Source organism: Cebus imitator, unplaced genomic scaffold, assembly GCF_001604975.1.
Source record: "Cebus imitator isolate Cc_AM_T3 unplaced genomic scaffold, Cebus_imitator-1.0 Scaffold38, whole genome shotgun sequence".
In the NCBI taxonomy this organism is placed as follows: domain Eukaryota; kingdom Metazoa; phylum Chordata; class Mammalia; order Primates; family Cebidae; genus Cebus; species Cebus imitator.
Genome location: NW_016107353.1, coordinates 4,630,422 through 4,642,777, shown reverse-complemented (window position 1 = coordinate 4,642,777; position 12,356 = coordinate 4,630,422). Strand labels below are relative to the sequence as shown.

The following is a 12,356-nucleotide window of genomic DNA, read 5'->3' as shown; positions in this document are numbered from 1 at the left end:
GAGAAAACCGAGACCTAGGGAAATTTACGCCAAGCTAGGAAGTACCAAGCCAGGACAAGACCTGAGGTCTTCTGAGTTGGATCCAAAACTCTCCCCAAGATGCCCTGTGGCCTCAACATCTTGCTCCATCAGTCAGTGGACTTACCCTTGGGCTCTCAGGGTCCTGAAGGGAGGCTCTACCAGGCCGCTGTGACTTCAGGCAGGGTAGCTACATGACCTGTCACACCCCAGTCCTGGCACTGCCTTGGTCACTGGATAGAGGCCTGAGCCCTTGCCGCAGGGCAGCACCTTGTGGGGACAGTTGCGGGAGATGAAGGGTGGGGATGGCTGAGGCGTTGGGGAGCTACGGTGAAGGAACTACGTCCTGCAGGAGGAAATGCCAGGGATCATCTAGTCCCAGCTTCATTTATTTCCTAGATGAAAAACCTCAGGCTCAGAGAAAAGTAATGCATTCCTCGAAGTCCATAGTTAGTTTACCCCCATAGTAGGTGCTCAAAAACGTCTGTAAAGGTGAGTCAACTGGTGACTGGTGAGGACTACAGCCAGCATCTTCTGACTTCAGGCCCACACTTCTGACCATATAGCCTTTCTCAGGTGGGAAAATCAGTGAGCAGGCTCTTTTATCCTGAAGGCAGAATGAAAGTAAATGACCCCAGCTCAGAAGCCAATGAGTACATATAGAGCACGGGAGGCCCTGCTGAGAAAAAGCACAGAGGCAAAGGAGTATCAGGCCTGGTCACTGCTAATAGTCTGGAGGAACTTCCTAGATGCCTCCTAAACCAGGTGACCCTTTCTTATTCAACACAACATGTTTTCTTAGCTCCTTACTTCCGCTGTGGTTTGTCAGCGCTCTCTTTTTAGCCTAAGACTAGTTAGCAAACAAGGTTGTCATTTCCTCATCATCAAGGCTTGTTCCTCGTTGAGGACTAGAAATCTCTTTCACACTTCAGATCGTGAAGGGTTCCTGAGAAAGCAGCGTGTCTCTGTCCCCTCTCTAGGAGCTCTTGGATGGATCTTGTGCTCTAGAAGGAACAATGGACCCCTGGCTTTGGTTACTTTACTTCCTGCCAGGTGAGTACTGTGGGGAAACACTTCAGACCTCTGAATGAGGTTTGAGTTGGCCACAAGTAGAAGAGTTGGCTGGCAGCCCCAGCTCTGATGTTTCTGGATGGATTCACTTGCAAACCAACACGTAGGGCAGGACAAGAATGGAGGCCACGTTAGGTGTTGGGCACCCTCCTCACTCCCTGCTAATGCCCCTTTCTCCACTCCAGACACTCCTGTTTTGTTCAGGTGTTAATTCTGTCATCCAGGCCGGAGTGCAGTGGTGAGATCAGGGCTCGCTGCAGTCTCGAACTCCTGGGCTCAAGTGATCCTTCCACCCCAGACTCTCTAGTAACTAGGATGACAGTTGCACGCCACCATGCTCAGATAATTTTTAATTATTTTGTACAGATGGGGTCTTGCTGTGTTGCCCAGGATGGTCTTGAACTTGTGGCCTTAAGTGATCCTCCTGGCTCAGTTTCCCAAAGTTCTGGAATTACAGGTGTGCCCCACTGTGCCCAGCCAGGTGTTAACTCTTAAGAGCTGAAGGCGTCATCTCTCCTAAATATCTTAGCCTATTAATATGGGATCTTGAAGCAAGTGCCTGCATACTTCTTTCTTCTTACCTCTACACTCTTTCTGTAGATCTTTCTCAGTCCTCAGTTTCCAGCTTTCAATCCTAAATGAAAACTCTGTAATACATTCAGTAGCTCTAATCTATTTCCTGAATTCCATATCTCAATTTAGAACTGTCTCCTGGGCAACCCCTTCTTCAATATCCCACTGAGATTTGAAATGTAGCCTGCCTAACCTTATCTCAAACTCCTTATTGATTACCATCCAAACCAGCTATTCCACCTGTCTGAAGTATCTCTGATCATCAGCCACGACATGCCAGAATGGCTATTTACCACCTCTTCCCATTTATCCACATTCAGACCTTGATCCGATCAATGGCCAAATCATGCAGTTTCTAGATCCATATCTACTGGGGTAAGCAGCAGCAGCAATTGATACTAGGAAGGCAATAGAGGAAATGGACAGGAAAAGAACACACAATCCCCTCTTAACTATCTTTACCACTTCCTCTAACTCAGACTGCATGTAGCTCCAGATTAATTTTCCTAAACTTGACTTTTTAAAATTTTTTGGAAGTGTAAAAATATGAGATTTGGCATTTTATTTTAACTATACAATCGGCAAGAAGAAAAACCTAAACTAAGAATTTAAGATAGTTTCCTATCTAAAGAGAATTTACAGAGTTTAAACATAGATAAGGTCAATTTTAGTAAAATCAATGGAGTCATAGTCATGGGTTAATTATCAAAAGGTTGGTGAGTAAATTCAATTTCCTATGACAAATAAAATGTATAACTTTAGTGAGCCAACACAATTTTCTACAACAAACATTTGAATAAGACTTAAGGCTAACATAGTCTTAATATTATAGGTTATAATCTTGGGAGATTAAAAATAAAACTGTATTTAATCTTTCTTATCTGAAATGAAATAGTAAATACCAGACTTACATTTTGAATTATGTTTTTTTAATTTTTTTATTCATATATATATATATATTTTATCGCAATTTAGGTTCTGGGGTACATGTGAAGAACATGCAGGATTGTTGCCTAGGTACATGCATGGCAATATGTTTGCTGCCTTCATCCCCATCACCTATATCTGGCATTTCTCCCCATGTTTTCCCTCACCAACTCCCTACCCCCCGCTGTCCCTCCCCTAGACCCCCACAACAAACCTCAGTGTGTAATGCTCCCCCCATGTCCATGTGTTCTCATTGTTCAACATCCACCTATGAGTGAAAACATGTGGTGTTTGATTTTCTGTTCTTGTGTAAGTTTGCTGAGAATGATGGTTTCCAGGTTTATCCATGTCCCTACAAAGGACACAAACTCATTGTTTTTTATGGCTGCATAGTATTCCATGGTGTATATGTGCCATATTTTCCCTGTCCAGTCTATCATCGATGGGCATTTGGGTTGGTTCCAGGTCTTTGCTATTATAAATAATGCTGAAATGAACATTCATGTGCATGTGTCCTTATGATAGAACGATTTATAATCCTTTGGATATATACCCAGTAATGGGATTGCTGGGTCCAATGGAATTTCTATTTCTAGGTCCTTGAGGAATCGTCACACTGTCTTCCATAATGGTTGAACTAATTTACACTCCCACCAACAGTGTAAAAGTGTTCCTATTTCTCCATATCCTCTCCAGCATCTGTTGTCTCCAGATTTTTTAATGATCGCCATTCTAACTGGCGTGAGATGGTATCTCAATGTAGTTTTGATTTGCATTTCTCTAATGACCAGTGATGATGAGTATTTTTTCATGTTTGTTGCCTCATATATGTCTTCTTTTGAAAAATGTCTGTTCATATCCTTTGCCCACTTTTGAATGGGTTTGTTTGTTTTTTTTTCCTGTAGATCTGTTTTAGTTCTTTGTAGATTCTGGATATAAGTCCTTTGTCAGATGGGTAGATTGCAAAATATTTTTCCCATTCTGTTGGTTGCTGGTTCACTCTAATGATTGTTTCTTTTGCTGTACTGAAGCTCTGGAGTTTAATTAGATCCCATTTGTCTATTTTGGCTTTTGTTGTCAATGCTTTTGGTGTTTTGGTTATGAAGTTTTTGCCTATGCCTATGTCCTGAATGGTTTTGTCTAAGATTTCTTCTAGGGTTTTTACGGTGGTATGTCTTATGTTTAAGTATTTAATCCATCTGGAGTTAATTTTAGCGTCAGGAAGGGGTCCAGTTTCTGCTTTCTGCACATGGCTAGCCAGTTTTCCCAACACCATTTATTAAACAGGGAATCCTTTCCCATTGCTTGTTTTTGTCATGTTTGTCAAAGATCAGATTGTTATAGATGTGTGGTGTTGTTTCTGAGGCCTGTGTTCTATTCCGTTGGTCTATATCTCTGTTTTTGTACCAGCACCATGCTGTTTTGATTACTGTAGCCTTGTAGTATAGTTTGAAGTCAGGTAGCGTGCTGCCTCCAGCTGTGTTCTTTTTGCTTAGAATTGACTTGGCTATGCGAGCTCTCTTTTGGTTCCATATGAAGTTTAAGGTGGTTTTTTCCAGTTCTCTGAAAAAGGTCATTGGTAGCTTGAGGGGGAAAGTGTTGAATCTATTAATTACTTTGGGCAGTATGGCCATTTTCACGATACTGATTCTACCTAACCATGAGCATGGAATGTTTCTCCAACTGTTTGTGTCCTCTCTTATTTCCTTGAGCAGTGTTTTGTAGTTCTCCTTGAAGAGGTTCTTTACATCCTTTGTTAGTTGTATTCCTAGGTATTCTATTCTCTTTGCAGCAATTGTGAATTGCAGTTCGTTCTTGACTTGGCTGTCTTTAAGTCTGTTATTGGTGTATAGGAATGCTTGTGATTTTTGCACATTGATTTTGTATCCTGAGACTTTGCTGAAGTTACTTATCAGATTCAGGAGATTTTGGGCTGAGACAATGGGGTCTTCTAAATATACAATCATGTCATCTGCAAATAGAGACAATTTGACTTCCTCCTTTCCTAACTGAATATCCTTTATTTCTTTTTCTTGCCTGATTGCTCTTGTTAGAACTTCCAATACTATATTGAATAGGAGTGGTGAGAGAGGGCATCCTTGTCTAGTGCCAGATTTCAAAGGGAATGCTTCCAGTTTTTGCCCATTCAGTATGATATTGGCTGTGGGTTTGTAGTAAATAGCTTTTATTATTTTGAGATACATTCCATTGATACCTAGTTTATTGAGAGTTTTTAGCATAAAGGCTGTTGAAATTTGTCAAAGGCCTTCTCTGCATCTATTGAGATAATCATCTGGTTTTTGTCTTTGATTCTGTTTATGTGGTGGATTAGCTTTATAGACCTGTGTATGTTGAACCAGCCTTGCATCCTCAGGATGAAGCCTACTTGATCGTGATGGGTAAGCTTTTTGATGTGCTATTGCAATTGGTTTGCCAACATTTTATTGAAGATTTTTGCATCTATGTTCATCACGGATATTGGCCTGAAGCTTTCTTTTCTTGTTGAGTCTCTGCCAGATTTTTGGTATCGAAAGATGTTGGTCTCATAAAATGATTTGGGAAGGATTCCCTCTTTTTGGATTGTTTGGAATAGTTTCAGACGGAATGGTACCAGCTCCTCTTTGTACGTCTGGTAGAATTTGGCTGTGAACACATCTGGACCTGGGCTTTTTTTGGTTGGTAGGCTATTCGTTGCTGCCTGAACTTCAGCCCTTGTTATTGGTCTATTCAGGGTTTTGACTTCTTCCTGTTTTAGGCTTGGGAGCATGCAAGTGTCCAGGAATTTATCCATTTCTTCCAGGTTTACTGGTTTATGTGCATAGAGTTGTTTGTAGTAATCTCTGATGGTGGTTTGTATTTCTGTGGAATCTGTGGTGATATCCCCTTTATCGTTTTTTATTGCCTCTATTTGATTATTCTCTCTTCTTTTTTATTAGTCTGGCTAGTGGTCTATTTTGTTGATCTTTTCAAAAAACCAACTCCCAGATTTATTGAGTTTTTTGAAGGGTTTTTGTGTCTCTATCGCTTTCAGTTCTGCTCTGATCTTAGTTATTTCTTGTCTTCTGCTAGCTTTTGAGGTGTTTTTTTTTTTGATCTTGCTCCTCTAGCTCTTTCAATATTGACAATAGGGTGTCAATTTTAGATCTTTCCTTGCTTTTCATGTGGGCATTTATTGCTATAAATTTTCCTCTAGACACTGCTTTAAATGTGTCCCAGAGATTCTGGTATGTTGTGTCTTTGTTCTTGTTAGTTTCAAAGAACATCTTTATTTCTGTCTTCATTTCATTGTTTATCCAGTCAACATTCAAAAGCCGTTGTTCATTTTCCATGAAATTGTGTTGTTCTGAGTTAGTTTCTGAATTCTGAGTTCTAACTCTATTGCACTGTGGTCTGAGAGACTATTTTTTACGATTTCCATTTTTTGCATTTGCTAAGGAGTGATTTACTTCTAATTATGTGGTCAGTTTTAGAGTAGGTGTGATGTGGTGCTGAGAAGAATGTATATTCTGTGGATTTGGGGTGGAGAGTTCTGTAAATGTCTATTAGGTTTGCTTGGTCCAGGTCTGAGTTCAAGCCCTGGATATCCTTGTTAATTTTCTGTCTCATTGATCTGTCTAATACTAACAGTGTAGTGTTAAAGTCTCCCACTATTATTGTGTGGGAGTCTAAGTCTCTTTGTAGGTCATTAAGAACTTGCTTTATGTATCTGGGTGCTCCTATATTGGGTGTGTATATATTTAGGATCGTTAGCTCTTCTTATTGCATTGATCCTTTTACCATTATGTAATGCCCTTCTTTGTCTCTTTTGATCTTTGTTGGTTTAAAGTCTATTTTATCAGAGACTAGGATTGCAACTCCTGCTTTTTTTTTTTTTTTTCTCTCCATTTGCTTGGTAAGTCTTCCTCCATCCCTTTAGTTTAAGCCTATGTATATCCTTGCATGTGAGATGAGTTTCCTGGATACAGCACACCAATGGGTTTTGACTTTTTATCCAATTTGCCAGTCTGTGTCTTTTGATTGTGGCATTTAGCCATTTACATTTAAGGTTAATATTGTTACATGTGAATTTGATCCTGCCATTTTGATGCTAGCTGGTTGTTTTGCCTGTTAGTTGATGCAGTTTCTTCATCGTGTCGATGCTCTTTACTATTTGGTATGTTTTTGGAGTGGTTGGTACTGGTTGTTCCTTTCTATGTTTAGTGCTTCTTTCAGGAGCTCTTGTAAAGCAGGCCTGGCGATGATGAAATCTCTGAGCAATTGCTTGTCCATAAAGGATTTTATTTCTCCTTCACTTATGAAGCTTAGTTTGGCTGGATATGAAATTCTAGGTTGAAAGTTATTTTCTTTAAGGATGTTGAATATTGGCCCCCACTCTCTTCTGGCTTGTAGGGTTTCTGCTGAAAGATCTGCTGTGAGTCTGATGGGCTTCCCTTTGTGGGTAACCTGACCTTTCTTTCTGGCTGCCCTTAGCACTTTTTCCTTCATTTCTACCCTGGTGAATCTGACGATTATGTGCCTTGGGGTTGCTCTTCTTGAGGAGTATCTTTGTGGTGTTCTCTGTATTTCCTGGACTTGAATATTGGCCTGCCTTGCTAGGTTAGGGAAGTTCTCCTGGATAATATACTGAAGAGTGTTTTCCAACTTGGATTCATTCCCTCCATCACATTCAGGTACACCTATCAAACGTAGATTAGGTCTTTTCACATAATCCCATATTTCTTAGAGGCTTTGTTCATTTCTTTTTACTCTTTTTTTCTCTAATCTTGCCTTCTTGTTTTATTTCATTGAGTTCATCTTTAATCTCTGATATCCTGTCTTCTGCTTAGTCAATTCAGCTATTGAAACTTGTGTATGTTTCGTGAAGCTCTCGTATTGTGTTTTTCAGCTCCATCAATTCATTTATATTCTTCTCTAAGCTGTTTATTCTCTTTAGCATTTCGTCAAATCTTTTTTCAAGGTTCTTAGTTCCCCTGGCCTATAAAAGGTGGCCACAGGTAGCTATTTGGGAAGAAGGTGAGTGAAGACTGTACTTACAAGGTAGGGTATCTACTGTGTATATACCAGGACCCTTGTGCTATGGGCAAGAGCAAAAGATGAAAAGAGAAGGAAGATGGGCACAGGCTGGGGGCAGGAAGGTTAGGTTTGTTTTCCCTGCATGACCACGGTGTAGAGTGGACATCCAAGGAGGGTGTGCATTTGTTGAGCTAGGGAAATAAAGCAAATTTTATTTAACAGTTCATTAGCTTGATTTATAACTTTAAAATATTCAGCTATATAGTATCTGAGCCTTAATTTGTACTCCTACCCCAGGTCCTGCAAATGCTGGGGTGGGCCTCCCAAGGGCCCAGTGCATGAGACAAAAACTATAGATCACATTGCCCAGAGGCTTGTGTAGAATTCTATAATAAAGCAAGGCAGTGTCATGCAGTGTGAGCTTTCAACCCTTTTCACCTTGACCATAATAATAATAATAATATGTACATTTGATGCTGGGACCTAGCATACACACACACAATTAAAATTCATTCTTGATTCTTTGACACTAAGATGAGTTCTAGGCTTCAGCAGCTGGGTGGATGATGAGGTCTTTGGAAGAGCATGTGAAGGAACAGATTCTGGAAGAGAAATCAATTCTTTTTCGGCTGTTGTTAAGTTTGGCATATATCTTACACATTCAAGTAGGGTCTGAGGGGAGATGTCAGAGGCAAGTCTGGAGCTCAGAGGTAAGACTGGAGATCACATTTTGGTGAAATCTATAGCATTATCCTTAGAAACCACGGTAGTCAATGAGCAAGTGAAGGAAGAAAGGGAGGAAGGACAGAGAAAAGAACAAGTTCAAGGAACTGGCCTTGGGCCAGCCCAGCATGGAGAGGTGGGAAAGAAAGAGAGTAAAACGGGAGGCTGACGGGAGCCACAGTTGAGGGTGTGCAGTGGGGAAGCCATGGCAAGGGTGTGTTTCCAGATGGGCTGGCTCCTTTTGTCAATTCCTGCTGAGAGGGTGAGGGGAAATGAAGACAAAGAAGTGACCACTGCATGTGGCAACAGGAGAACTTCGGTGACTTGACAAGAGCAGTTTCAGTGGAACACTGGACACGAAATTCTGATAGGAGTGGATTGAAGAGAAATTAGGCGGTGTGGAAGAGAATCTGATTTAGCAAATTTGATAACTGGTTTAGAAAGAGAATAGAGAGATGCGTTGGCAGGTGAAGGGGAGGCAAAGGTCAACTGAGGGGTTTTTTAAGATGGGCAAAGCCAGTCACGGTGGCTCACGCCTGTAATCCTGACACTTTAGGAGGATCAGGTGGGTGGATCGTTTGATCCTGAGGTTCAAGACCAACCTGGGCAACACAGTGAAAGCCCATCTCTACCAAAAAAAAAAAAAAAATTAGTCAGGTATGGTGTTGTATGTCTATAATCCCAGCTACTTAGGAGGCTGAAGTGGGAAGCTTGATTGAGCCCAGGAGGTGGAGGCTGAAGTGAGCCAAGATTGCACCACTGCACTCCAGCCTGGGTGACAGAGAAAGACCCTGTCTTAGAAAAAAGAAGAAGAAAAGATGGGCAATAGCTATGGCAATGCTAGAAGAGAAGGCCATTTTTCTCCAATAGCCAGAGAAAGAAACAAGATCATTGCAGACAAGAAGTTCTAAAACAGGTGAGAATGATGGAATCAGCATACAGGTAGACGGGTTGGCCTTTGAAAGGAGGTGGAAACTTCATTCACTGTGACAGGCAGCAGGTCTGGACACACCCAGGTTACAATATTTGGAAACAAAAATCTGAGTGGGAGGGATGTTTCTCATGCTTTAAAAAAAAAATCCATGCCTCTTTTGATAAACAGAAAAATCAGAGGCCAGCTCTCCTTCTTCCTGAGATCTGCTCTGATTTGAGTTGACCAGGTCCTCATCTGCACTTCCATCTGGAAAATCACTGCTAAGTGGGCGCCAGAGTCCCTCTTCAGAGCTCCCCAGCCACCAAGGCCCTGTGGACCTTGACCTTATTTTGTATGATAAAAATTACAGGTTTTTTTCCCATTTTCCAATCATGTATCTACATCCACTTATATATTGAGAGTGATTATCTAAACCACATATCTCCCTCTTCCCTATCATGACCACTGAAAATCAAGTCACCAATTTAGAGATTAATGTCACTTACTTAGCAGTCTCTCAAAAATATTACTATTGAACAGGTTGTTTCCTTTCTATGCTTTTTCCCATCCCTCCCTTTCTTCCCCAGAATCGTTTGTAAATGTAGTTATATAGCCCAGGATTGTAGCAATGCAAGGGCACCTGGGACACTTGTTTAAAAACATATTTCTAGACCACGCCCTGGACAGATGTAATGGCCATTCCTAAGCACAGGACCAGGTCATGGGCATCATGGCCATTCTCCTCAGATGAGGATCAGGCACACTGTGCTATTTTAGATGTCTAAACCAGTAGCTTATATCTATCTTTTTTGTTTTAAAAATCTGCTTTTCTAAGACTTGGGAATAGGTTAGAAGCTACCATGAACTTGAGGAGAACTAGTTACTTTTTCCTGGGGTCTGGTCATTTGTACCTCGCCAATTACTGCTTCCTCATGGACCAGAGCTCAGCACAGCCAGCAGCTTTCCTTGTGCTTCATCCATCAGGGGTCTGCACAACAAGGAGTTGAACAGGCAGACCAGGGACTTACCAAAAGCTCAACCCTGGGCCCCTGGGGCTGCTGGAGGTTGCTACATAGGTGAAGGCTCCATCTCTGCTATCTTTCCCCTGCCTATTTTGTACCATCTTGCTCTTGGGAAAGTGGAATTAACACCTCCTTCCAGGCTGGGTTAGTCTCATTCAAACACTTCCGCGTGCTTCCACCCTCAGTGCTCAGCTTCCTACACAGGTGGGGGCTGTCTGGATGCACAAGGTGATTCCTCCAGACCTTCCTTGGATTGGGTCTTTGTCTGTTAATTGGCACTTTGTGACAGGTCACCTTCCCATTGCAATGTCTAGTTGTGAGGCTACCTCATGACTCAATTTCCAGTGGGTTTAAAGCAGTGCTGGGTTTTTCATGTGAGGGTTTCTATGTCAGAGCTCTTGCTGGTCCATCTACCTGTCTCTACCATGTTCGCATCAGCTACACTTTTAGATCTCAGCATGCTCCCGCCCACCCTCCCCAACCCCCTTTTCTGCTCCCATGATTGTTTCTATCTCTTTACCATTGTCAGAATTCTTCCCTTTGCCCAGAATGTCTTTATCCCAAAGCCTCAAGCCCCACCTCTTTCCTAAGCTTTCCCTGACTCTCATTTGTCTAAACTCCCTAGTCCTCTTCTTAATGTGTGCCCTGTGGATAAATCTCAGTAAGTCTGCAAATTTCTCTCTGCCCATTGACATACTATGTTCTCTCTTACATCCTGGCCTTTCGAGGGACTGTTCTGGCTGTCTGGAAGACTCTCTTCTCCTCCTCCACTTCAGCCTTCCAGCCCCACTTCACCACACACACACTTTATCGTATGAACTTTCTTCCCAGAAATATGCAGACATTTATGAGGATCCACTTAGTTGGCAATTAATCAGATATGGCCTTACGTTAACCTCTTCTGTAGCTGGCTCAAGTGCATTAGATCTGACCTCTGTCGCTCAAATCATAAGTTTTATGATGTCAGGGACTCGTGAACTACATCTTTTATCCCTCCCCAGCACACATACAGTGTGTGCGCACCTATGCACACATGCACACACACCCATACACACCCTCACTTCCTTTCCTATGTCCCGTGCCTCCATGATGGGCATTTCCCTCTCTCAGTTGCCCTCTATACCCGTTCCTTCAGGTCACAACTCAGATATTGCTTATTCCAGAAAGCCCTCCTCTGCCCACGCCAGCCCCTGCAACAGTCTAGATCAGGTGCCCATGTTCACTCCTTCCAGGGAACCCTGTGCGATCTGTCACGGGATGTATTATACTGCTCAGTGGGTGTTGATTGGTATCTCTCACTAAATGATTTGTGCCTTAGGGAGGGATGCTGGCTGGCTTGCTGTCACAGGACAGGCATTCGATAAACCCTTGTTGAATGATTTAATAAAGAGAGCTGTGGATGAATGGCTGGATGGATGCACCTAAGTGAAGCGAAACTGGAAAGGAAAGCCTGTTGTGACATTCCTGCACCATGCTCCCAGCACCGCGCTGAGGTCACATGGAGGCTATATGTTGTTTGAGGTCACCTGACACATACTATGTTTCCTTGGAGTGAGTGATATAGTTTTGATGATCATCTCAAGGGTTTGGTGTGTGGGTCCTTATGGGTTTGGCTTTGGTGGTGAGGCCGAAGCTAGGGGTTTACTTAAGGTAAGTCTCGGGCATAGGGATGGGGGTGAACATAGAGCTGGCCTAAGGTTGTGAGTAGGGTTGGGGATGGAAAGAGGCTGAAGTTGAGACTAAGGGTAGAAATGAGAATAAGGGCAGGGTGCAGTGGCTCAATTCCAGCATTTTGGGAGGCCAAGGCAGGCAGATCACTTGAGGCCAGGAGTTTGAGACCAGCTTGGTCAACATAGTAAAAACTCCATCTCTACAACAAAGACAAAAATTAGCCAGGCATGGTGGCATGCACCTGTAGTCCCAGCTACTTGGGAAGTTGAGATGGGAGGATTGCTTGAGCCCAGGAGGTTGAGGGTATAGTGAATCATGATCACACCACTGCTCTCCAGCCTGGGTGACAGAGCAAGACAAAAAAGAAAGGAAAGGAAAAAAAAAGAAAAGGAAAGGAAAGAAAAGAAAAGAAAAGGAAGGAAGGA

At 42.4% G+C, this 12,356-nt stretch overlaps 1 protein-coding gene across 3 annotated transcripts in view; it reads left to right on the top strand.

Moving 5' to 3' along the window:
* Window positions 1–777: 777 nt before the first annotated feature.
* The window catches only part of FCMR (Fc fragment of IgM receptor), a 22,269-nt gene continuing 10,690 nt past the window's right edge, over window positions 778–12,356 (top strand). For 2 of the 3 annotated variants that reach the window (XM_017525494.2, XM_037737381.1), the window contains exon 1: window positions 886–1,071. In XM_017525494.2, coding sequence (XP_017380983.1) covers window positions 1,035–1,071 — 37 coding nt within the window. In that variant the 5' untranslated portion in view covers window positions 886–1,034. Of the gene's footprint in view, window positions 1,072–12,356 lie in introns of all 3 variants that reach the window. The other variant, XM_017525492.2, reaches the window with a different exon arrangement.